The sequence below is a fragment of the Sturnira hondurensis genome, unplaced genomic scaffold (genome assembly GCF_014824575.4).
Source record: "Sturnira hondurensis isolate 20B ecotype Veracruz unplaced genomic scaffold, ASM1482457v3 Scaffold0010128, whole genome shotgun sequence".
Taxonomy (NCBI): domain Eukaryota; kingdom Metazoa; phylum Chordata; class Mammalia; order Chiroptera; family Phyllostomidae; genus Sturnira; species Sturnira hondurensis.
Genome location: NW_028082759.1, coordinates 1714463 through 1741824, shown reverse-complemented (window position 1 = coordinate 1741824; position 27362 = coordinate 1714463). Strand labels below are relative to the sequence as shown.

The following is a 27362-nucleotide window of genomic DNA, read 5'->3' as shown; positions in this document are numbered from 1 at the left end:
ACATTGTAATGTCTATAATGCAGGGGGAAAGTCTATATCAGATTTTACAGGGTACATTGTTTATTAATTCTCCATAGCAGAAAAAATGAGTCGGCTATGGGTGGCATGAACACGTTGTCAGAAAACAGCAAGTCAACATTTGAATCCAGGCCAAGAAATAAAAGCATCACTTTATACATTTACTCAAAAATTACAAAAGTTTATTTTAAAATTAAGAAACTAGCATAACTAAGCCTTTATCAAAATTTACTCACACTTTAACTACAATGAACACATATAAAATGCCACAAATTGAACCTATGATTGGGCACATGCAGTGCCTCTGAGGTTACATAAAATATTTAGGAATGCCTTGACATTAATCATAGCCTGTTTTAAACATGAAGAGCTTTAATTTTTGTTATTTTTAACTCCTGTGACCTAATGGATTTCCTTGATAGAACTATATTAAATAGTTTCTAATACTAGAAATGATAGTTATATAATTGAGGAAATTTGAAGTTTTATTTTCACCCACAGAACATTTTTCAGTTATATTTAAATAATTCCTCCTTCCTTAACCATTAGTATTTCCTTTAAAAACTAAGAAAATACTTCATGTTTGACATTTCATTTTTTATTTGTACCAATATATTAAGTTATACTTAAAGCAGACAATAAATTGACTTGTATAGGTGAAAATGAAGAGAAAAATTTAGGAAACAGAATTGCATCTTATAAGGGTGCAATAAATGCGGCTAAATAATGAGTAAGTTCAGGTGAAAAGTTTCCTTATGAGTATTTTAGAATGTTATGTTTTTAAAACTTCTCCAGAAGGCATTTTGACAATAACCATAATGACTGTTAATGTGCATACACTCAATGATTCCACCCCTAGGATTTTATCCAAAATAAATAAATACGCCTCAACATTTATTCAAGACTTCTCATCAAAAAATTGAAAACAATATAAGCAGATGTGAATAGTGATTTTTAAAATACATAATTGTATAACCATAGAGTTATATACAATTCAGCTGTTGATTAACATGAAAGAATATCCAAGTAAAAGAAAAAGGTTGTAGAAAATTGCATGTAATGTGAACATTTTTATGTGCATAGAAAAAATAGTATGGAAAAGAATCCCAACTATTAGCGATAATTATGTCTGGGTTTGGGAATCAGGAATGGACTGTCAGGTAAGCACTTTACACACACAGTCTTTTAAAAATATTTATTAAAACATATTTATTGTCACATTACTACATTTCCAGCTTTCGAATATAAAAGCTGATCACTTAAAAAGTTTTATGAAATAATTTTGAAAGTAGTTTGTTTCTCAATGGATTTTTTTAAATCACTCCAAGTAAAGTAAAATATGGGGGAAATGATGATTGTATTCTTGCTGTATAATCCCAGGTGCTAAATCCTTTGCTGCCATCTGCTGGAATACTGTTACTAATGCATGCCACGGGATGTCCTAGCCTGAAAAAGATTTTCCCCAGACAAACAAAAAGGTGTGTGTGTGTGTTGGGGGGCGGGGGGGGGGGGGGGGGGGGGGGNCCGTATCAACAGAAGTGGGGGGGGGGGGGGGGGGGGGGTTGGGCTCTGGCCCTTCTCCCTTGAACATTCTGAAACAAATGATCTTTCACAAGGAAATTTCCCACTAAGTGATGCCTGGGCTTTCCTCAAGGCTCTATCTTAGTTCCACAAAAAAATTTATTATGTTTTTGTGTAAAAACATGTAAATTAGTGATTTTTCTTTTCTATCCCGAAACTAGAATTGTCTTAAAGGAAAGGTGCCCAAAGCAGCAAGGCACCCAAAGCAGGAATGCACCAAGAGATCTCAAACAGGTGAATGAAAGGGCGAGGTGCACGTCGGAGAAATGACAGACAAGAACTCATTATGCCACCAGAGTAGGAAAGAAAGAAAGCACTAGATCAACTCCCTAAGTAAAAGCAGTGTGGTTTTGTATATATGAAACATTATTAAAGCAAAGATTTCTTAAAACCACAATAACACGATAAAGTCTATGTAACAAACCAGTCTTGTCTGGGACATTTCACAGGCAAAAATAATGTATTTTCAAACCTACCTGCATCTCAAGATGTTACCATACCTCTTTTTTTCACCTATGAAATACAGACATAAAAAACAGCAATATCACAGACTTTTTGAAAGGTTGAATTAAATGATATGAGTAAAGTATACAGAATTATACTCAGTACAGGACAGTTAGCAATACACAGGGAGTGGAGGTAGTATCCACCCAGAGCACATGTCTTTGTCTAGAACACTATCTTTAGGGAGCATTTAACCAAGAACATGACCCTGATAACAAAAATAATTTGTTCAGAGTGACAAGTTCTGAGTTTGAATGAGAAAGCACATTTCTCTTGTTATATAATAATTCATGTATTCTATATGACAATCAAAAAGACTACTTACTGGCATACTGGACTAACAGCAAGTTTCCCTCACTTAGAAGACGCTGGTAAGAGTCGATCATTCTGTCTTTCCTGAGGATGCTGACATTCCCCTCTCCCCTCCTGTGAGGGACTCTTGATCAGCATCTCCTCAGTACACGAGGGACTCTTGTACCTATCAGTACATGATAGGTACATGACTCAGTATCCCTGCTGTACTGATCCCACAGTCAACACTGGTATTAGTACCTGCACTTGCATTCTCCTCTGACATGAGCTCTCAGTGTTTAATGTAAGTATAGTGGTTATGGATGGACACCCATGGGGATTTGCTCTGTGTAGTACACTTATCAAAATGCTAGACAGGGGCTTTATGGTTTTAACCAGGGCTGTGAGTACAGAATCCTTTGTCAACTTGTGTGACCTGTCCCAAGGCATAAACAATTTGACTACCAAGGTGTGAGCAGGGAACTTACGAAGAAGAGTCACTCCTCGGTTGCTTCTTTATCTGAAAACAAATGTTCTCACTCCCCTCCATGCCTGACAGGCAGCATGGTCCAAGAACCATCAGTATCTCTCTGCTCAGCCTCTTATACACACAATGGAATGGGGTCCATGTTCATAGGCCATTTCCTCTGCCCAAAACATACTTCAGATCCTTCCTTACATCCTATACTCGTTAATCAACCCAAACTCATTTTGTGAAAACTTTCTAGAGCTCCAGGGAGATTTCTTTGCTCTCTCTTGAGAACGGCTCTTTGTACTTCTACAGAGAAATGATCACAATGTATAGTTAATATGTGTTTATTCAGCCCTCCGTGTGGCTCTAGTCTGTAAGAACCCTAGGTAGGTACCTAGTCTGGTTTAAAGTTTGAACTCCTGAAAGATGACCCATAAAATCGACATGGGCATACTTACCAAATGATGAAGAATGAAGAGAAGGTTCAGAAGTGAAAACAGTATTAAACTAAAAAAGTTTACTAGGCAAATACTTGTGAGATTTAATATACATTTAAAAATGAAAAGTAGGATATAGAGAAAATGTTACATAAACTACTGAAACTTTTTGTTGTGTTTTCATTTTTTTAAACTGAATATCTATGAACTTCTTTTTAAATGTTTTTAAATTATTTCTGTTTAAAATGCTACTTATTTTTTCATGAGTTCATTCAACAATTCTATATTTATTGTAAATTATGCATTAGATAAAATATTATAAAATTCAGATATTATATAATGTTACTAACAAATAATTTTTGTTGCTTAAGAGAATAGTGAAAAGACATTGTACTTTTTGTTTTGTGGAGAAATTAACCATTTTAACCATCATGGTTTGTAGCCTTTTATGACATAGCTTGGTATTTATCAATTATTTTGAAGCTGAAAATAAAAATCTAGTCCCTTCTGTAGAAAAAGCATAATCTTTTCTTAAATGCTCTTTTTATTTTTTTAAAATTGTTTTCTTAAATTCTTATCTAAATGAAGATTAGACCAAGCATATGGATTTAAAAATGAACAGGGAAGAGATTTTGAATGAATCTAAGTATTTCAACATGAGCAAATTAATACTTTATGTATAAGGAAAATGCAGATACTATTTTCTCACTGGAGGCACAAGTGCTATGATGGAATCATATTGATTAATTAATAACTTATATGGATCAGAAAGCTAATAGTAACTGGTGAGTGGAAAATCTTTCTTATATGCAGAGTCACAAAAAATGTTTTAAAGCATCAAAATTAAGCAAAGGTTGATCAAAATGAGACTTTCAAACAAGTCAGCATAAACTGAGCACACTTTTTTAAAAGTTACATTGTGCATATTGTTTAAAAGCATAAATTTTTTTACAAAATTTTACATTTCTTGTAATGCACATTTAGTTTTTCAATAGGTTGATTTATTAAATCTCTATCTCAATTTGATTTGTTTATAATAATTGTTGAATAAGTGAAAATCAATAAATTTTAAAGATGGAAAAAATACTAGAGCATTTCAATAAATTTACATTTATTTATAAATAAATTTACATTTCAGTAAATTTATTCAGACAATTTAATTAAGATTAAGCATCTTTTAAATTATAATACTAGAAATTCATGTTATTTTAAAGTATTATTTAAATAATTGTTTTCGTCTTTTGTTTAAGGATTACTTATGCTAATTATTGATGGTGACTTTGGTTACTTATCAGCATAATATCCTCCAGCCTACTAAATCGTTTGGTTGACTGGTTTGATTCTAACCAGATTATCCCTTGCGTACAAAATAAGGGGAAGTTTTATATTAAAGAAACACTTGAAAATGGGTTTTCAGCCGCGTCAACAAGGGATAAATTCTGTCCAGGTCCTTTGCGGCTGAGTAGCATAAAAAGCCTATCTGACATTGACTGAATTCAATCCCAGGCACTCTCGCAGGTATATTCCCCCTGCATTAGTTCATTTAATACACGCCGCAATGCGTTAAGGTGGCTATTATTATCTGTCTCCTTTTTTCAGAAGAGGAAAGTGGGGTACAGAAACGTTAACTTTCACATCACATGGGTATAGGGAAGGGACGCCAATATTCAAACGTGCTGCAAACATCACCACCATCTTATTCAGTTCTGTCCTATTTGTCCCTACACTATTCTGTCAGTCTGAGTCACAGACTTCATACCCTAACTAGGGCAAAATCATGAATGAGCTTTGGTTCACACAGCAGGTGCGGGTGAGGCCCCTCGATTTACTGGAAACCTCAAGGCTCCCGGGGCGAAGGGAAGCTGGACCAGACCTGTCTCCTAGGCAACACCAGAAGCACAGGCGGCCCAAGTGCACCCCTCTCCTAAGACCCAAAGGGCTGACGTCATTTCCTTCCTCTGGACGGTTGCCCCAGCGACGCTTGGGGCCGTAAATTGGCGTTGGGTACCCGAGAGACCTGGAGGTAGGAAAGTCACTTCCTCCCGGAGACGCTGTTTCCTAGCAACCGCCAACCACCTCCTTTTTTAGTCCCGCCCCCTTGCTCGGTCCAGTTCCCTGTGTCGGAGAATCGCCGAGCCCAGGCCCGGGGAAGAGGTTTTGCCTGAGTTCAGTCGCTCTGTCTTCAGGGTTGTTGGGAGCCCTCCGCAGGAGTGGCAAGGGTGGGTACAGAACGGGGACTTCGTGGGGGCTGGGGGGGATTGCGGACAAACGGGGCGGAGCTGGTGCTCTGGCTTGCACTGCAGAATATCCAGGTCTCTGCGGGCAGTGCGGTGTGGAGCGGGCGGGGACCTGTGCGCCACCTGGACGGGCCGGGAGCTGACCCCCGGCTGGCGCTGCGTTGGACGAGCAGCTGGGTGTTTAGGCCCGGGCGCCCAGGCCCGGGCCTCCACTTCAAGTAAGAGAAACGTTCATGGGCCAATTTATACTTCGCGGAGCTTCGTCTTGTATTACCCTGCTGACACCTTTGAAAGAGGGAAAAGTGGCTTGGAAAATAATCGCTGTTTGCCGTTTAGCATTATGATCTGTCCGCGAGCAATTTTTGGTTTGTCTTGTTATGGTGGTAGTACTCTTAGTTATAATCTTTATGCTAATAACACCCTCGGTAGTCTTTTAAATAAGTATGACTATTTTTATTAGCAATGTTATAATTTTTAATGCAAGATAAGAAATAAAGTTTGTAGTTTAATTGTTAATATTTTTGCCTATTAACCTATTTTCAGTCATTTTTTTGCTTGTCCTTAAAATGTAAAGTTATTTTAGGATAACTTCAATTTGAATATTTTTAAAAAGCGTGTTATGAGAATTTGATATATTTTTACAAGAACTCTTCATTTTTAAGTGTAGCTGTAGCTCATGTAGCTCAGTGTTCACATCGTGCTTTTCTGGTTTTGTTTGGCTTTGACGGGGCGGGGTGTTGTGTAAAGTTTAGTGTTAGAAATTCTCAAGCATGCAAAAAAGTCTAATATTTTTTTGTATTTCAGGCACCATCAGTGATTGAATTGTTCCTATCATTTATTAGCCATTTTACAAAGGTAACGAGTAAAGAAAAAATCCCAAACGTTATGTCTGGTGAAGTTTTTAGCACAACTTTGGCGTACACAAAGAGTCCAAAAGTCACCAAAAGAACTACTTTCCAGGTACAGTATTTCAAATGACTTTACAAATAAACACTGGATTGGGAACATTGGATTTGAACTGATTTTAGGAAGAGTCCTGTATAAAGTTGGAGTAAGGCCTACATTTCTTTTTTTATTATTTTTATTTTGCAGATGATTGTGTTTGGCCTCTAGTATTACACAGTCTTCTGAGTGTGTAAGACCACCAAACTGGCTTCAGTGATCGAGGTCTTACATAAAAGTTAAATCATCTTTTGGAAGTTGAATAGCAACTTTAAGTTAGAGTTTCCATGTAAATGTTTTATGGTTTTTCCCTATTGTAACATAACAGCGTTTAGGTTTTCTCTGTTCAGTCACTACTGCTTTGAACTCAGCCTCAAAATTTGCAGTATTAATAATTATATCCTTTACTGAAGTCTCCAGAAACAAAAGATCATAAACAGCAAGTTTCTTCCAGAATGCCAGTTCATAATATATCCTGTCAGAGTCTCCACAGTTATCGTACTTGGTATTGTCTCCTCCAATTTAACTGAAGCTCTGTGAGGACAGGAATCTTTTTCTTTTAATTTTAATTATTTTTCAAGTACAGTTTTCTGTCTATGACTCCCATCCCATCCCACCCCCCGTACTCCCCCCTCCCTCCCATTTCCACCCTTCTTAGTTGTTGTCCATGTGTCCTTTATATAAAGCTCCGTAAGGACAGGAATCTTATCTGTGTTGTTCTGTATTGAGTCTGAGAACTTGGGTGTCTGGCACAAGGTTGGTTTTCAGTGATAAACACGGAGTGTGAAAGCAATTATTAACCAAGCACTATTTGCTTAAATACTTAATTCTAAATAGGAGCCTTTTGGGTAAAAATTGATTTTAATGACTTTATTCCAGGATGAACTAATAAAAGCAATTACAGCTCGCTCGGCCAGACAAAGGAGTTCTGAATACTCAGACGACTTTGACAGCGATGAGATTGGTATGTGGGGATATGGAAAGTGAATTGCTGCTCTTCTTTTTGTTTTCTTAGTTATATTTGGCGCATTCCTCCAAAAAAATCATTCATGCAAAAATAATATCTATGAATTCACTAGTTTTAGATTTCCAACTTTTTTTCAAGTAAAAGTCACCATTAATTTTCAAGAAGTTGAATGATTGTCCTTGGTTGTTTATGAATGTCAATATGAAAATATAAATTAGCTGACAGTAGGTTTGCAGTAAAGGATGTCTGTCAATGGTGAAGCAAATTCATCTTTAAGGTCAACCCTAAGAGACCCTGTAGTAAGTTACTTACTAGGGTCTATAGAACTAAACTTTGGTGCATATCAGAATCACTTTTATAATGCTTTTTATAAATCTTTTTTTTTACTGTAATAGGGATTCAATTTTAAAAACTCAGTGTATCAATATTGGTATGATTTAATTTGTTTTCTTTTGATTATGTACAAACATTAACATTTAGGTCTAAACATACAGAATTCTAAACTTGAAATTGGTTGTTTTATATTTTAAGAATCAGTGATTAATTCTTAGTGTTCTCTTAAAAATAATCAGAACAATCATTTAATCATTGCTATATGGTTAACATTCTGTAGTATTCTTCTCATAGTAAAATCTAATATGGTTGTTTATATATAAAAGTTTTACAATCCAAAATCTAACTCTCCCATGGCCAACGGTTATTTCGAGGAAACTCTGGATGACTTCTCAGAGCAGGCACAGTGCTTGACACTCTATTCAGACTTGATAAGTATGTCTTAAATAAATTAATGAAATTTCTATTTAATAAATGCCAATAAAAACTGCCTAAATTGTTCATGTCTAATCTTAAAGATGATCGTTTAATTAGTGCAACCTTCCAAACTTCAAGATGCACCACTGTAGACATTTTTCTTCCATTTTCAGTTTCCTTAGGTGATTTTTCTGACACCTCCATGGATGAAAATTCAGTTAAGAAAACAATAAATGATTTCCACATATCAGATGATGAACAGAATTCTCCAAAACCGTCTTTTTTGAAAACTAAGAAGTCCAACAGTGACACGATGAAAGAAGAGCCTTCACTGTCCATAAAAAATGACGAGGAGACAGCACCTAACGGTGGTGAACATGGGGTTGTAAATCCTGTATCTGAATGTCAAAATGAAGACCAGCAAATTGAAGAAGAGATAATCCAAATGAAACCTAAACCCAGAATTCTTTCCATCAAAAACACATCTTCAGGTAAATTATGAGATCATTGCCACTGCATTTCTTGAAAATCTATTTTAAGATTAACCAGGTAGGAAATACCTTCATATGGTAGCTAGTTATTAAAGACATAAATCAGACTTAACTTTTCAGTTTTACAAACATAAAATAATAGAACCAGAGAGAAAACCCATAGTTCTGACGTCCAGCGGTATATTTGGTGTAGCATCTATGCTGGTGCCTGGCAGGAGGCCCCAGTACCTTCAGTCATCCACAGCGGCGCCTCCTGAAGCTCCGAGGCCCAGCCGTGCCTCCGTCTGTGAGCCGCGAGTTTGTTTTTAGGGGTGGAACTGCCGTGGGATCCTGCTAATCCATTTCATATGACAGTGATTAAAGTTATAGCAGCCCTGGGACCCGTCCTTAACACATCATTTCTCTGCCACCATTTGCCAGAATTTGGTTTGACATTTATATATTTGAAGGGAGAGAGTTTTGTCTTTTCTCCTGTTATTCAAGCCCCCAGGCTTTCCTTTTAGAAAGAATCTGCATTTAGTTCCTCTATTCCCTACAAAAAAAGCCACTCACACTCAATATTCTGAGTGCATTTCGGTGTGATCTGGAATCGCTGTAATTTCTGACAATTCTGGGATCTGGGAACAGGGCACGGGCATGTGCCCTGACTGGGAATTGAACCTCGATCCTCTGGTTTGCAGGCTGGCGCTCAATCCACTGAGCTACACCAGCCAAGGGCTTTCTCATAATTCTATTGACCCCTAGGCACAGTGGAACAAAGATGGAATAAAGTGGGAACCAACCCCTTGTTGTCCCCCGGGCCACCACACAGAAACACGGACACGGAAAGGAAGGGTTTTGTGTCTTCCAGTTTTCTTTCTTTTGTTTTACAGGAAAAATAGTACTTGGTACTAACTTTCATAAAAATCACTTTCCTTTGTATCAACATTAAATACTGGACCGGTAAATATTACACACTTTACACAGTAGATATCACTGGTAGCATCAGAAAAACTATTTTGTGCCTGCATTAGAGAGCCCCTCCTTATTTCCCCCCCACAATCCCATTAACTTCCACATGAGGAGGGGCTATGAGCAGAGCTAGGGGTACTAAGGTTGTGTCCTGGACACAGAAAAAAAAGAAACAACTTTGTATTCAGTTTCTGTGACCTTAGCCCAGTGTATGCTTGAGGAAGAAGAGGATGGAACCTGCTCTTCCCATCCCACAGAGTTGCTTTGAGAACTAATCAATGTGTGTGTCATAAACTATAAAATGCTACCAAATTGGGAGCACAAGGCATATGAAACAGAATTTACTTGCTACAATACACCTTCCCAGTGTACTGAATACAATTTTAAAAAAATGGAGAGAAGGGAACAAATTGAACTGGGTAAATAATCCAATAGTTCATCATTGCCCAGAGTTGGTTGGTTGTTCATTGGCATTATGGGGAAAACAGAGGTATAGAAAATTTGAACTGATTTCTTTACGGGATATCTTCTGGGAGCTGTTAATAAAGATGCATAGTGACTCTCCAAGAAAGATAGAAGAGGCAGTGTTTTCTGGTCTTATTTGAGTTTAGAAATCTGTTTTTGTAGATTATATTTACCCGGCTTGTCATGATTCTTAAAAACTTTTCATTAGGCTAATATGAAAATGCAAACATACAGAAGGAGAAATTGGTCTTTTTCAGGTAGAGGTATGTAACTCAATGATAGATAATCAGCAGTAATCCATCTATTTAATGCCTTTTCATTTTTTAACCTTTGATGAGTTAAAATGCATATAGAAATGCTGTATTTTAACCACAAGATGGCACCTGGATTCTAAGCGCTAGCAATGTACAGTGCTATATTTTTAAATAATCATTAGCCATTTGCTCTTTAGGATATATAAAATAATTACCAATATAGGTAATATTTAACATTTGATTATAAAACATTGCATTTTGAAGATACATAGACGTATTTTTTTTCCTGAAAACTTGACAATGCTGGAAGTGGCATTTTAGTATAAAATATATTAAAGTCATTATTCCCAGGTCTTTCAGACGGAAGCAAAAATTGGAGGCTAATGGTCCTAAGATGGCGTCTGGCATTTATTAAGTATTTGAATATGTAAATAAAAATGAACGATTCATTCATGAAAGAACAGATGTGGTTCATGAGCTTAGGTTTATCCTTGTAATTTTTAGACTTCTCCTTACAGGGTTTGGAACCTGACATGTTTAATGTGGTGAGATATTGCTGAGTCGTAATCCATGCTTCATTAAAAAGTTAGAACCTGAAAGTTTTCTTCGACCTTGGTTGTTCTGGTGAGCAACTGTCACATGGGTAGTGACTGTAAAAAGTAAGTTTTGCAGGGTGTGCTTTTATCAAACATGAATGTGACTGGGGTCCTGAACTTTGGAGGCAGGGTGCTGCTGCTTTCATCACACTGTCTGGAGTTGAGGACCCTCTGTGCAGGGCCTCTTCGCTGCTCCTTTGATTTATCTATGAAATGGGCATGATAGCTGAGTCACCATCACGGGTTTGAGGCAATTAAATGAGTTAAATGAGTTCATACGTTTCAGGTGCCTAGAACAATCTTGGCATAAATTAAACACTCTGTAAATGTTTTTAGGATTCGTTTTATTATTTAACATTTGCCGATAAGCAGATCATGTTTAACACTCACACATAATTGTGTTGCAAGCACTATGTCACAAGCATTGTGATGGGAGCTAAGAATACACCACCAGGTGGTGATGGAAGGAGATTTGACTTTAGGTGGTAAGCATGCAGTGCAGTGTACAGGCGATGTGTTATAGACTTGCACACTTGGAACCTATCTGATTTATCAACTAATAGTCACCCTAATAAGTTTAATTAAAAAACACACAGAGTATCAATCCTCTGAGACTGTTTTAGGCCATTTGGGCTGCTGTAACAAAATACCACAAACTAGTTGGCTTATAAACAGCAGAAACCTACTTCTTACAGTTCTGGAGACACAAGTCTGAGGTCACAGTGCAGATGGGGCCTCTTCCAGACGTCTCACTGTATCTTTCCATGGCTAAGGGGCAGGCAGCTCTGTGGAGCCCCTTTTATAAGGGCACCGATGCCATTCATGAAGGGTCTGCCCTCATACCTAGTCACCTCCCAAAGGCCCTGCCTCCTGGTACCATCACCTGTGGGGGTAGGATTTCAGCGTAAGGATCTGGGGTTAAAGGGACATTCAGACCATAACAAAGACTGCAGTTCAATGGGGAACCATACAGAAGCTACAGTAAGCTCACAGCAAGTGCACACCCGAGTTTACTGAGAGCTTCCTAGAGGAGATGGGACAACAGCGGCAACAGGGACAAACAGTAGCGCTCACAGTGAGGACTCCTGCTTACAAATGATGGAACTCAAACAAACAGTCGAGAGTTCATCACCTGACTGAGCTGGGTGTCAGGAGACCTTGCTTTCTGTGTGGTTAAGTGTAAAGACTCGGTGTTTCTGTGTCATCTGGATCTCCTTCCCTCTGCTCCCCATCCCTGACTCCCCGACCCTCTCATTCTCTCCTGCCCCTGTCAGCCCCAGTTACCCTATGTGTTCCTTCATTCTGTATTTTTCTCTCATTTGGTCTCAGCCCTTCACTTGTTGGGAAAATCCCACTAACCATCTCCTTACCGTATTTTTTAAACTCCATGACCTTGAAGGCATATGTCCCAATGCCAAATAGAAAGCACTGACTTGCCCAGTGGTGGCTGTGGACAAGGGAGGTGAAGCTTCGGTGATAAGCCATATGGGTGGTGATGGTGTGCATCGTGGCCCCGCCCTTCTCACAGGGGTACCGAGGAGATACTAGTTAATCCACCAGAGTCATAGGGCTGCAGAGGGAAAGAGGCTACTCCAAAAGTGGTGGACAAACCCAGCAGAAAAAGGGGAAATGTTTACCACAATTGTTACTGGTCATTGAATTCTACCAGGCATCAGGCACTGTGCTATGCACTTTATCATCTCATTTAAGTCCCATGGGCCGCTCAGGAATGGATTCTTAACTAGTTTTTAGCAATAGGAAGCCAAGGTAGTGGAGGCTAGATGACTTTGATAAGTTGCAATGCTAATGAGTCAGAGCCAAGATTTAAATACGAGATACCTAAAACAGTCAGACTTACAGAAACACAGAGTAGAATGGTGATTGCCTGGGGCTGGTGGAGTAGACACAGAGTTGCTGTTCAACAGGTATAAAGTTTCAGTTACACAAGATGAGTGAGTTCTAGAGGTCTGCTGTATGACATTGTGCCTTTAGTCAACGACACTGTACTGTGCACGTACAAATTTATGAAGAGTGTAGATCTCATCTTAAGTGTTCTTACACAATAAAAAAATGGACCCAGCAGCTTCTTTCAGGCATTATGCAGTATTTTTCTTTAACTTGGGCTCGAAAGACATGCAAGCATTTGTCAGGAGAAGAAGCAGGAGTAGGAACCAGACATTCTAGGCAGAGGGCTCAGCTTGAGTAAAGGTGTAGTAGTAGAAAGGGTTGCGAGACATCAATTCAAAACAGCCACCTGCCCAGCATGTCAGGGACACATTGCAGAATGGGTGTCCAGTAGACGAGGCAGTGCAGTTAGCCAGGGATAAGACCATGAAAGCTTCTGGATTGTTCCAAGGCAAGTAAGCTTGTATTCTGTAGGACTTTATGATGGAGAGCCAGTGACTTTTGTGGGGAGGAGCGATGTGATCTGATTTTCATTTTATGAATATCATTAAGGCAGTAATGTAGTAAAGAATGGATGAGGAGCTCACAGCAGGAATGTGGAAAGTGAAATAAGTGAGAGATTTAAAAAGTAGAATTATAGGGTCTAGTGATGCTTGCATGTGGGGGAACAGAGGAGTCTAGGATGACCCTTGGAATTTGGACTGAACATTTAGGACATAGCTAAAATAGGCAGTGTGACATTTACATTGGTACCCACTGGTATGATTGTAGAATTATCTAGCAGCATTCCTAAGCCCATTTATAGGCAGAAAGGAGGGAGGTGCTAATTAGTCCAGTTTTGGAATTTTGTCAGAAGAATGCATTGGTAGAACAATGGAGAAAGTATAACAGGTGAAATTCAGGCGAAAGGTTTACATAAAAACTTTATCATCTTTTGAGGGCCGGAAGTATACCAGCATTAAATTGGTTTAAACTTAAAAGTAGTTGAAATAGGAACTGAGCTATTTTCATAGCTGCTAGAGAAGTTTCATGAATTCAAAGAACAACTCAATCATCTAGGTCTTCATTCCCTCCTCCAGCAAGAGGTAGTCCCATCCCTGTACCGACACAGCATCATCTCCATGCTTGTGATGGCCTTTATCCTGTCATTTATTTCTTTAGAATCGGCTCCCTTCCCAACCTGTAAAGTCCCTGGACAGGACCATGGTCACAGTCTCGATTGTGAGGCCCAGGAATACGAATCATGTGTCCAGGGCCCAGCCACAGAGACTCAGTAATTAGGTTTGATAGATGAGATCCCTCAGTTTATAGGGCACAGTTTTGTTTTGCTTTTTACAATTTTTTGAATGCTGTGAGAATTCATAGTTGAGGACTTCTCACAAAACTAAAGGAAACTAGATACTTCCAGGATGGCAACTTTTTTTTTAAATTACAATCGTGTTAAATTGTCCATCCGTGGCTACTGGAGCTCTGTGTAGAGGATTGTGGGTGTCCTCTGGACTCTCCGGGGCAGACAGCCAAGGTGCATGGGCACCAGAGGGAAGCGCGGTGGCACCTTGGGGTTGAAGCCATGATCTTTTTTTGGTTCACCCATCTTAAAACATTTCTTTCTTTTTTTTCTCTGCAGCAGACACCAGCCGCAGCCAGGAAGCAGAAAAACACTTCACACCTTTACCTCGGCCAAGGACCATGTTGAAAAAGCACAGCCTCAGGGAGGAAAAAGAAGGGCCAGGAGAAGAGAAAGAAACTGCCTTCCATGAAGAATTAGAGGTGCATGCAGTGCCTTTGTCCCTCCCAGAGACAAGTGACAGGCAACCAGAAGATGAGAAAAAAGCCATCTCTGAAAACCTTGATGCTGAGGTTAGTGTTGCTGCTGAACTGCTGAACCGAGTTCCTGAATCCGGGCCTTTGCTTCCAAGCATGAGAGAGAGAATGTTTGTGCGTGCACGTGCATGTTACTGTTTTCTTCAGCAGTTGATAAGGAAATGGTTTTAAGGGTTTTGTTCAATATACTGTATTCCGTTGAGTCTGAAGCTCTGTCAATTGCTTGAAGATATGGCAATATATTGTGTAAGGCCAAGAGACAATGAAACTCTGCCAATTAAGCCATAACACACCAGTAATTATAATATGCATTCAATTTCAGAGAAAATAAAATGTGAAAAAATGTTGCCCTTTTGAATCTGTACAATATTGTATACCTTTCATTGTAGGGATTTATATTTTTATTTATGCATTTGAATGATATAATTTATGGCACCAATGTAAGAAATGTCCAAACCCATGGAGAATTTTTACGAGTTCATTTGAGCCAAATTATGACAACTGCTGGGAAGCAAAATCTCAACATACTGAGAAAATGCTCTGGAGAATGGCAGCTTTAGCTTATTTTATACGTTAGAATCAAAGGAGGACACTTAGGAGAGTTACCTGAAATCCACTGGTGGTAGGTTAGGGAATGGGAGAAAGCAGAGCAGGGAAATCTCTGCTTTTACAGTGGTGGGTACAGGAGAGTTAGTAATGAACCTTCACAGCACGTGGAGATGGTCCTGGGGAACACAGTAGCAATGGAGGAGCGCTGTGGCCTCTTGCTCGTGTGGCCTCTTGCTCGGAGAGGTGGGAGTGCCCTGAGGATCTGGAAGAGGAGATCACTCTGGCATTTCAGAGGCATGTTATCTTAGATGCAAAATGACAAAAGACAAGCTCACCTAAAGTAAAGATTGACCTTTGTCAAGGAAACCACAGGCCTAGGATGTGACTACGGCCATGATCCGCCTTCAGGTAGGAATGTTTGTGTTCAGACCCTCCTCTGTGGTTACTGTCCGTCTCTTGAGTGTATACGGCCTACCATGCAGGCCTCTCCTGAGCTTGTCAGATTTGGTGTGCGGCCCCTTTGTCATACACACTGGCTAAGGGCGTCATAGCCAGTGCCATTTTATTCCTTTGGTTTTATTGATTGAATGTTGATGGCACCATGTCATATTTTCTGGGATATCCCAAATCGGAAGTGTGATCTTGTCAGGATTTCACCAGGGAGTTCACTCTGCATCTCTGTTAGGGGAGAATACTTGACCGCCTCTCTTCATACCTCACTGTGGTTAGCAAACTCCCGCCTCCCATTCGGAGGGGATAAGTGTGGGAAGAACATTCCTCTTCTGTAATGTGCTTCAGATCAGGGAGGGGGAATATATGGTGCCTGGCTAAGCTTCCATTAAGAAGTCTTTGGATTATCATGATGTTTTATGTCTAATATAGAGTTTGTGATTTTTTTCTGGTTAAATCTTGAAAGGCATTGCTCAGTTTTATTAAACTTTTCAAAAACCAGCTTTGACATTGTTAATTTTCTGTATAGTTGGTTTCTAGTTTTACTGATTTTCCCTCTTTATTTCTTCTTTCTTGGGTTTTATTTGTTCCTCCCTTGTAATAAAGCTACTGAAAGCTATAAAAGTCTCTCTATGCACAGCTTTAGCAGCACCCAGGTTTTTGATACCTTTTATTTTCACTATCATTTCATTAAATATATTTTCTAATTTCCCTTGTAACCTCTGACCAATTGGTTATTTTGTGCTGAATGATTTTATTTCCAAATATTTGGATCTTCTCTAGATCCAATCAAATCTTTCATATTGGTTTCTAATTTAATTTTATTGTGATCAGGAAATACATCTTATTAAATTTCACATTTTTAAAAATTGTTGAGATATGTTTATGGCCTATCCTAAGTGTATCTTGTGAAAGTTCCATTTGTTTCTTCAAAAAATCTGTATTCTGCAGGCGTTAGACATGAAGTTCTATAACTTTATTTTGTCAGGGTGGCTGGTAGCATGGTTCATGTCTTCTCTCTCCTCACTGACTTGTTGTCTGGTTAATTAGCCAAGTACCATCTAGCGTGTTACAGATTTCCAGTCATGCTTGCAAATTGGACCGTCCTTCCCATTCCCTCTGCCAGTGTTTTATGACTCTATCATAGACACAGGATGCACTTGTGTCTTGACCCCACTGAGCAGTAGGAGACGTTTCCACCTCTGGCTGTCCTCCTCACCTTGCCCTTTGTTTTGTCCGAGAGCATCAGCTTTTTTACGACCAGTGTTTGCATGGTAAATCTTTTTGCTGTCATTTTCCTTCAAACTAGTTGTGTCTTTTCTTTCAGTGACTCTTTTGTAGTAGTAGTTTGGGGTCATGTTTTTAGCAAGTCTGATAATCTGCTTTGTGATGATAGTCCATTTATGGGTCCATTAGACATTTATGAGTGTTCGGCCCATTGACTTTTAATTTAAGTACATATAGTGCCAATTTGTTGCTGTTTGTTTTCTATTTATTTTCTGTCTTTTTAATTGACATTGCTGTTATTGTTCCTCTATACCCCCTTTACTGCCTTTGTTAACAAGTTGATCACATATTTTTGGCTTTCCATTTTGATTCCCATTTGCGTTGTATTTTTAGTAGTTGCTCTATGGATTATAATGTGCATCTATAAATTATCACAATCTATTTAGAGTTGATACTGCATTAGTCAAATTTAATATAGAAACCTAATAATAGTACAGTTTCATACATTTCCTTATCCATCATGCTACTGGTGAATATGGACTGAAATCTCTGCTTAGTTCTTTGAGGATCTAGCTGATATGATTTTCCAGGACCCTCTAAGAAGGTCTTCCCGCCCTGGCTGATGTAGCTCAGTGGATTGAGCGCGGCCTGTGAACTAAGGGATTGCAGTTCGATTCCCAGTCAGGGCACATGCCTGGGTTGCAGGCCAGTTCCCAGTAGGGGACACACAAGAGGCAACCATACATTGATACTTCTCTCCCTCTCTCCTTCCCTTCCCCTCTAAAGATAAATAAATAAAATCTTAAAAAATTAAATTAAAAAAAAAAGAAGGTCTTCCCCACACTGTCAATAGATGATCCAAGAATTTTAGTGGATTTTCTATGCACTAAAATTTTAGTGGATTTGGGGATTTATGCCCTCTGTATCGAACCAAACATCCTGGCTGATCTCCCAGTTCCAACTCTGTCCTCTGACACCCGCCCCCTTTCTCAGGCCAGTCCCAGAAGCCTTCTTCTGCTATAGGTGTAGAGAATGCCCTCAGGCTCAAAGCTTTCAAGTTGCAAATCTCCTCAGGCAAAACTTTGTTAAGTTAGGCTCTAGTGTTTTCAGCCCTTCTGCCATCTCCTTAGATGGCTTCTATTATTTTTGACATAAAATGTTCTTTGCCACAAAATCAAACTAAGTTTGATTTTGATGACATTATCATATCATCACCTTTGGGTTGGATTGCCATTCTATAAAGAACTGTTTAATTTAGGCACCCAACTATGATTTCCACTTTAGTTGTAAGTTTTAGAATTTTGAGGAAAACTAAAGTGCGTAAAATCTACTTTTTAAATCTCAAATATTTGTTAAGTAGCTGTGTTTATCATTGCTTTCTTTTGGAAACCTGTATTTCAAATATGTATTTGAAACTGAGGATTTTTACGTATTGTCTTTCAACTGTCTGAGAAAGGAGAATTAGAGAAAGAGATATGAAATCTTCACCTTACCTATTTATGAAGTTTCATTTGAGAGTAGCGGACGTTTTACAGATTGCTAAAAACAAATGTGCGGGTGTCAGCTGAAGAACTGGAATAGCTCTGCAGTGACGTCTTTTCATGAGCAAGACGTCGGGCTGGAAAGGAGTGTGCATTAGCCTCCAGGAGTGCACCAGCTTTTGGTGTTTCAGTAGCAAACTCCTAATAACACAAATTTCAGTTATAAAATAGTTTTAATAATGATATTGTCTTCCACAAATCTTGGGGACTAACTTACATAATCTTTTCTTTTTTTAATTTTAAGCAGGATCCATGGCTAACAAGTTTATCATCATCCTCCCTCAAAGAAAGTCTTGGAGATTCCTTTTCGCCAGGATCCGAGGATAAAACATCTATAAAAGGTGGTTGTATCAAATTATGATAACTTGTTTGTGGACTTTATTGCTTCGAATTTTACAAATCCTATTTGTAAAGTAAATAATACACGGTGGGAACAACTAGTTTTAGACTTATAATACAGATAAATGATAAAACAATGAATAACGCAAGAACAAACTATTTTGTACACTCACAACTGGAAACCTACTTTTGCCCCCCACCCCCCACTTTATGTAGTTATAGGAACAGTATATGTTTCTGTTTGCCTGAGTTTTAGTACCAACTCTGCTATTTACTAACCATGGGATTTGAAATGTAGAACTTAATTTCTCAGGGCCTTAACTTTCTCGACTTACAATGAAACCAAACTCAAAGCTACCGTGAAAGCTAAGTGATGCTGTGCCTTTTAGGCAGTAGCCCAGCTCTGGCCCAGCCGAATGACCTCTCCATGTGAGCTGTTAGGTGTTCCTGCCGAAATCCACAGTACAGCGTCACGGTTAGGTGGTTGTTACAGGGAGACTAAGCTGGCCTGGAAGCCAGGCACAACTGCACGAATGAAGCAGTTCTCCTTCTGTATGTCGATCTTTAAAATCAGGATCATAAGGGTAACTTATCTCGTAGGATGGCTGGACTAAATCAGTGGGTTCATCATGAGTAAAGTACTTAGACCAGTACCTAGTAAACATGTACTAAGCATGACTGTGAGTTGCTAACAGCTTTCCTTTCCTTAGTTCTATGACATGTAGCTTAATGAGAGGTAAAGGCATAGATGTTTCCAGAACTGGGATGTGGAATCAGTATTTATTAAGTGCTTATTATGTAGTATAATTTTTGTCATTTTGTTGATGAGAAAAACTGAAGTACAAGGATACTGGGAAATATACCCAAGGTCAGCAGTGCAATCATAATTTGACTCTGGCTCCAAGTCCTTGTTCTTTTCACCTGAGTACATTGACTAGCTCATGCACAGAATCCATTCATGATACTTTGAGTCATAAGTGCTTTCCAAATGTGAATGTGCAACTGTAATTCTAAAGTGATTTTAAGTCAAGCATACTTCAAAGCAAGTCCAAAAAATGGCTGAAGGGAAGCTGTGGAATTAAGACTTTGACAGTAAGATACAGGTTTGGCCAGAGGTGGGTCCCAGTAGAAGTGAAGGTTGCCAGTCAACGCGGAAAGCACCGGTTTCTTGCTGCTGCAATTCCACAGTGCGGTAGGATTAGAATAACAGAAGCGGTTCTGTAAGAGCAGACCCGAATTCTCTCCTGCCAGAACTGGATCCTGCCCCTGGAAGCACTGGGAGAATGAAGAGTAGGCCCACCCTGAGTGCCCCTTCCCAAGCAGCGGCAGGACTTCATCGCCATGGGAATAAAACGCGTTAGAAGGGAGCTGTGTTCTCTGTTGTGGACTCAACTAGAGCTACACGGATTCTTGGTTCTCCCTGCGTCTATACAGTTTTACATCTGCGCTGCTAGTAACTGTAGTAGCAGAGAGATGTGTGCCTCCTACTTACACAGCCTCGTGTGCCAGCTAAGAAACAGGCTTTTCAAGAGAATAAATACTACCCTCTGACTTACTTGGTTTACACATCCACAGGCGCTTTTGGTGTGTCTTTAGTTCAGGGTAATTATTCTATTTTCTTTACTAAAGTGTTTGCTTCTAAGTGTTAGGTATGTCAGATCTTTTAGTAGATTGAGTAACCATTTTGTCTTTTGTAGATCGCTTTGGGGGAAAAAGCTTACTCAAGTTGAATATGACAGTTTTCTTTATATTTTATATCTTGCGAGAAAAAGGGATTAATGACATGTAGTGAAAAGCAAATGAATCTCTTATCCACCTAATTAATTTACACTGGAGTTTTAGTGCTGTTACTCTGTCTCAAAACAGATCAGAATGAAGAATTCACTGAAAACCACCAATCCTTGACCTCAGCTGAAAATGAAGAGAATTCATTTTTGATAGACTTTGTTACCACTGCACTTGAGAAATCCACAGAAGGGCAAGTGACTGCTGGTGACTTTGAAGAAAGAAAGGAGAAAGCTGAACTGATTATGAATGATGATTTAACAAGTGATGATCTACCACTATCTCAACGTAACTTAAGATCTCCCAATGCAACTGAGCCTGCAGAGGTATTTATATAAAATTATACCTTTTGTACTGCAGCTTAAAACTCAAAATACAGCTTTTAAATATTTTGTCTTCCCTGTTTGGTACCTCTGGATTATCTGTGGAAAACTCATCTTTTAGTAGTTATAATGTCAAGTGGGTTTTTTTTAAGATTTTATTTTTTATTACTTTTTAAAGATTTAATTACTTTATTTTTAGAGAGGGGAAGGGAAGGAGAAAGAGAGGGAGAGAAACATCAGAGTCTGATCACCTCCTGCATGCCTCACACTGGGGACCTGGCCAGCAACCCAGGCATGTGCCCTGACTGGGAATCGAACCAGCAATCCTTTAGTTTGCATGCCAGCACTCAATCCACTGAACCACACCAGTCAGGTCGAGTGCTTCTTATTTACTTCAATAGAATTTTAACTTCAGGGAAGGGTGCAGTGAATGTAATAAAATGTATTGTCTCATTAAAAATTATCAGAAGTATTCCTGGCTGGTGTGGTTCAGTGGTTTGAGTGTTGGCCTGCAAACCAAGTGATCGCCAGTTTGGTTCCCAACCAGGGCACAGGCCTGGGTTGCAGGCCAGGTTTCCAGTAGGGGGTGCACAAGAGGCAACCACATATTGATGTCTTTCATTCTCCCTGCCTTCCCCTCTCTAAAAATAAATAAATAAAATCTTATAAAAATTATCAGAAGTATATGATCATAATGTATTTGTAAATATCTCAGAAATACATAACTGTAAGTGGCTAAGTTTCCATAGGTCTTCATTTAAAAATGCCACCTGGAACAATTTGCAAGGTTTAAATTAATGCAAGTTATTTCTTTGGCTGTCGTTTTTAAGCATTTTACAAATTTTAATGAAAATCTTTAAGAAGAAATGTTTGTCCACATTCATGGTTGTTAAAATGGATAGACAGGGTCATTCTCAGAAATAGTTTTATTATAACCTTGAGAACCAAATTAGTGTGTAGGATTACTTGTGCTTTCGATGCACTGTACCAGAGTACTAGATTTTTAAACAAATTTTTGGTATGGCATATTTAAACTTCATTTTTCCTGAATTTAGTCTTTATGTCTTATAGCTACAGTTAGCTGCTGGCTATGTGTATTTGTCATCAAGAAAGATAACAGTGCTAACTGAAAACTTGTGTTTGAAAAGGAATTTATGATACTACAGAATACTAACTTTTTATTAAAGTGTATAGAGAAAGTTCATTAAGCCTTGTTTAAGATATATTGTCCTTAACCACTTTCCTTAGGAAAAAACAACAAATGTCAAATTAGAGATATGTTTGACATATCCCTAATTAGTTTATATCTTTAATGCTAGCACCTATCTGTTTCTATAGACAGGCTACTCCTTAAAAGGAAGAAGGGTATTCGGGAATTTATAGACAGGATCTCAGAAATGTCTAATAGGTCATTGTAAATGGGAACAGGCAATTTACATATGTCAGGTATGACCATAACATACTTCTTCTGAGTGAATCCGACCCTGGCTTTCTTCTTACTCACTGCTTAGCTTTCTTAAGTCGGAATCAACTCATTCCTCTTCTAAAGTCTCTTGCTTAGATTCCCATAATGAGAATAAATGGAAGCTTACCGCTTCCTAAATATTTCAGGGGATTCTTGTCTGACCACAGAGTCCTCTAGTCTCCTTGCTGTTCACTGTGCTTCAGCAGGACGCACCTGTTTCTCTCTCCAAATTATCAAGCTCTTTCCCCTCTCAGGCTCTCAGCGCCTACCGTGTCTTTCTTTCCATAGACCTTCCCGTGGCTCCTTTCTACTCATTCTTTTTCTTAGCTCTGCCAGGAAGGAGGTGAGGGAGGCCCTCGCCTCCACTCCAGTCAGTCTGTCACTGGGCTCTTGCATGAGTCACATTTGCTCATCTTTTTATTGTCAATCAGCTCCCCCTAAAGTGTAACATCCTTTGTTTCCAGTCTGTACTTGACTCCCAGTAGAGGTTTAAAAAGCATTGATTGACCACTTACAGTTTGATCTCTGTGATGACCTCTCTGTGATAGTTGTGGTGACTAATCCAGCTATGGCTTTTCCTATTTAATAGAAAACAATTGAAGATAGAAATACGAAGAATAAAAAGTCAACAAGTAACAGAGCATCCAGTGCCTCAGGCAGGTAATAAAGCTGTCATTGTTACTTACTTATGGGTTACATCCCACAAAGCTAGTTTTAATTGAACTTCTGTAAAGTAAATTGCATTTGGCGTTCCTTGGTTTTCTCTTATTTCCATCTCATGAGGCAAATGGATTAGTTTCTTCATGATAAAACTCCTTAGTGGGTTATATTCTTCCATAAAAAGGGATTGATTAGGATTCTCCATACTCTGCATTGCTTCTGGAATAGTTTCCTTCCCCCGTTTTTCAGAGACAGGACATACGAAGTAGTAATAGAGCTCAGGTCCAGCCTGACACTTCTCTGTTAAGTGTCTTTTACTAACACACAGAAAATTACACTCAAAGCCTTGAGGTTCTATGGACTAAGTTGTTTTAATAAAATGATAAGAACCTATCTGGCTTCATTAACACAGATGATGATGATAATAAAATGCTAAGTCAAACATGCTAATCAAAACCTTTGGAATCTTTTAAATTATCTGATCAAATGACCATTAACCAGCTAGGACAGGGGTCAGCAAGCTGTCTCTAAGTTGCCAGTGAGCTCATGTCCAGACTTCATGGGCCATCAGGTCTTAGTTCTAACCCCTCAGTTTTGCTGTCACAGTAGGGAAGCAGCCACAGACAGTACGGAAATGAATGAATACAGCTGTGACGAAGTCAACTTTATTCACTAAAACAGGCGGTGCGTCAGATTTCCCACCAACCCCTGAAATACAGGACAGTAGTCTACCATTGTTATTTAGGATGGTTTATGTAACAAAGTAAGAGAAGAACCTATTAAAACCTACTTGATTAATATTGGGTTTTTTCCATGTAACTTGAGATAAAACCCACGTTTCTTTAAAATACTCTAATTACAATGCCTAAAAGGGCAGTCACTTTGAAGCCACATAACTGGAAGTTACAAAATTCAAGTTATGCCGAATGGGTCTCTTTGTGTAATAAGAAAAGATTATACATCATTTTCAAAGTAAATTATAATTTATTAAGTCATAATATAGTTTTAAAATACAGTATTCTGACAAATCTTTTTTATACCAAGTGCAGCTTTAGTATTTTATCTTGATGTATTTGGATCTTTTCAGATTAATGACCTCTGAGTATTTAAAGAATTCTACTTCTATAAGGAGGACTCCATCAAAAACTACCTCTTCTCAGTATTTAGGCACTTTGAAAATTTTGGACCAAAAGCCCTCACAGAAACAGAACATGGAACCTGACAGAGCAGATAACATACGGGCAGCTGTTTATCAGGTAAAAAAGTGAAAAATAAATTAATTGTAAGACCTAATTACTTATATAAACATACTTATTTCCCAAGGAATAAAATGACCCTGTCAGAAAAAATGATGCAATACTTAATTTATGGGCAAAGATTTTTCTTTATAGTACCTGAACAATTCAAAACATTTTTTTTTTTACTAAATTACTCCCTTCCAAGCTTTGTTTAACTGATCACTGTAGGTTTTTTTAAAATTATTTATTTATTTATCTTCAGAGGGAAAGGGAAGGAGAGAGGGAGAGAAATATCAATGTATGGTTGCCTCTCGTGTGTCCCTTGCTGGGAACTGGCGTGCAACCCAGGCGTGTGCCCTGACTGGGAATCGAACCGCAATCCTCTGGTTCGCAGGCCTGCGCTCAATCCACTGAGCTACAACAGCCAGGGCCTGATCACTGTAGTTTTTAAAGAAAGAAATACACCATGCTAATTTATAAAAATAAAGCAAAAATATTAATGTCTGTATATGTTTTTTATATTTTTTTCTCTTAAAGTTTATGCTGTTAATAACAAGAAGACTTTTGTTTTTATTCCAGAGAGTTTGAATTAGGCTTATACAGAGAACAAACTTTCCTAATATTTTTGCAATTATATTTTTGTCATACAGAATCATATATTTTAAAAATTAGTCTGTGAATTTCAGAGCAAAGTACTGATATGTGGCCATTAAATCCAATCTTTGATACCTGTCGTTAATACTAAGAAAAATAACATAATTTTCTCAATTCATGATCATTATATATTAGAATAAAAAGATAGTATCAGAAAACTAGTATCAGAAAAAAGATACTAGTTTACATAGACTTTATAAATGTTTTTGTTTTGCATGTAAATTTTTTAAATAAATATTTCAGAAATAGATAAAAATTCAAATTTATTTGAGAAACTTTGAATATCAAAGCTTTATTCTTATTCTCACAGGAGTGGTTAGAAAAGAAAAATGCAGATATACATGAAAAGCACAGAATTAAAAGGATTGAAAGTGAAAACTTAAGGATCCAAAATGAACAGGTATTCTGAAATAAAGGAGTAAAAATATTCTGGATTTTTAAGTTAGTAAAATATCTCTGAATATTTAACATTTCTAAATCAAGTATTTTTTAAATGGCAAAATAACATATATAAGAGTTGATTTCTAATTTGTTTCTCTGGAACTTTATACGTTTTTACTTTGTTATAAATATGTTATAACTTTTACATAAAAATATATATGCACAGATTTTTATTTTCTATGTGTGTGATAGCGTTGGCGTTCCTGATTATAAATGTATTATTGCTTGTGACCACCTACCTACTTCAGTCTAAAAAATTGATTTCATTCATACAACTTCCCGAAGAATATAAAGGGTCAGCAGCATTAACATTTGGTTTTCCTCTTTTTAACTTGGATTTTATGTGTCTTTAAGATCAGCCTCTACCTGAGATCTTGGCTCATATGTTTCCCCTTGACTAGAACTGAACTCTTGTTTAATTTTTTCTGCTGTTTCAACCTCTAAGTCCTACTTGATAGCCTACAACATACTCAGGTCTTTCTCACCTTCTAAAATAAAAGCCCTGGAAAAAAAACCAAAATCAAACCACTTCATAATGCTGTCTAATACTAAAATGGACGTAGAAAGAAACCTGTTACCTGAATGCACAGCGCTGTGCGGAGCAGCCCTGCAGGGCCTGCCTGCATACCTGTCCGCACGTTCGCAGCATCTTACTGCTGTGGTCAGCGCCAGATACATCTCATTTGATCTTCCCAACTCAGTGAGGTAGGTGGTCCTGCTACGTCTGAATTATGTTACCTCCGTAATAAGGCTCTATTTATCTCATTGAGTGTTGTAGGACATGATGGGATTAGATTGAAGTGAGGAAAGCAATAACACACTTGCTATACACTCACCTGCATAGTTTCCAGTCTGCCACTTCCTGTTCAGCACTTGCGGTATGTTTATGTAGTAAGAATTTTATGCTTTGATGTCCCTCAAAACTCTGTTCTACACAAAGATCTGCAGCTTACTCTTTGTCATGGCCAAATTCCCTTACTCAGACTTTATAAGCCTAGTACCTTGCAGATTTTTTTTTTACTTAAATAGTTTACTAACATTTTATAGTACTACTGAGCCTATTACAGTTGATTTTGATAACATTTGTACAGTACACTTCCAAAAAAACAGTCAACTTCTTTTCCATCAGTAATAGTAGATCAATAGCTGATAAAATGCATTTTCATAAAGGACATGTTAAAATGTAATGAAAAATTCAGAATATGTTTTTCATAGATTAATTTATATAAACCATTCTAAGTAAATTATCTGCTTTGAAACACAATCTGTACATATGCATGTCAAGGGAATTAAAGGTAAATTTTTACGTGTTGTATCTATCTATATTTGTCTGGCTATTTGTATATACATATATAACTGTCTACTATATCCAAAATAGAAAAGAGCTGCTAAGAGAGAAGAAGCCTTAGCATCATTTGAGGCCTGGAAGGCCATGAAAGAAAAGGAAGCTAAGAAAATGGCTGCCAAAAAAAGGCTTGAGGAAAAAAACAAGAAGAAAACTGAAGAAGAAAATGCCGCAAGGAAAGAAGAAGCACAACAAGTATTCAACAACTTTGAATAGCTTTCTTAGTTATTTTTAAATATATGAAAATATAAATTAGTGATTGCATTTTTACTGATTTTACAATATTCGCTATAAATCAGAAAATCTTTCTGAACTTTTTCAGGCTTTTGAAAGATGGAAGGAAAAAAAGATGGAATATCTTAAAGAGAAAAATAAAAAGGAGAAAGAATATGAAAGAGCAAAGAAGCAGAAGGAAGAGGAAAGTGTTGCTGAGAAAAGGAAAGACAACCTAACTGCTGTGGAAAAATGGTAATCCAAAATAATAAATTTTTTAAATATTTTATTTATTTATCTTTAGAGGGGAAGGGAAGGAGAGAAGGAAGTATCAATGTATGGTTGCCTCTTGTGAGTCCCCTGCCGGGAACTGGCCTGCCCGGACTGGGATTCGAACCACGATCATATGGTTCGCAGGCCCACGCTCAATCCACTGAGCTACACCAG

At 38.0% G+C, this 27362-nt stretch overlaps 1 protein-coding gene across 5 annotated transcripts; it reads left to right on the top strand.

The window, feature by feature from the left end:
• The first annotated feature begins 5286 nt into the window (after nt 1-5286).
• On the top strand, nt 5287-26933 carry MAP9 (microtubule associated protein 9). 5 transcript variants are annotated; one of them, XM_037058257.1, is made up of 11 exons: nt 5287-5326; nt 6345-6500; nt 7362-7446; nt 8373-8690; nt 14489-14721; nt 18697-18793; nt 20658-20902; nt 22954-23024; nt 24112-24280; nt 25227-25316; nt 26736-26933. In XM_037058257.1, the coding sequence occupies exons 2-11, from the start codon at nt 6426-6428 to the stop codon at nt 26916-26918; spliced, it is 1566 nt and encodes a 521-aa protein (XP_036914152.1). In that variant the 5' UTR covers nt 5287-5326; nt 6345-6425; the 3' UTR covers nt 26919-26933. The 5 variants fall into 5 exon arrangements, with proteins under 5 accessions (XP_036914152.1, XP_036914156.1, XP_036914154.1 ...); XM_037058261.1 differs by lacking the exon at nt 5287-5326 and adding an exon at nt 5368-5522 and having other exon boundaries at nt 14492-14721; nt 18700-18793; XM_037058259.1 differs by lacking the exon at nt 5287-5326 and adding an exon at nt 5368-5522 and having other exon boundaries at nt 14492-14721.
• The last annotated feature ends 429 nt before the right edge of the window (nt 26934-27362 follow it).

Bases quoted from the DNA above. Each gene is read 5' to 3' on its own strand.
- MAP9 (XM_037058257.1), top strand. From the start codon at position 6,426: ATGTCTGGTGAAGTTTTTAGCACAACTTTGGCGTACACAAAGAGTCCA. The intron at 6,501-7,361 runs GTACAGTATTTC...ACTTTATTCCAG, and splicing joins CCAAAAGAACTACTTTCCAG to GATGAACTAATAAAAGCAAT. The intron at 18,794-20,657 runs GTGGTTGTATCA...GTCTCAAAACAG, and splicing joins GGATAAAACATCTATAAAAG to ATCAGAATGAAGAATTCACT.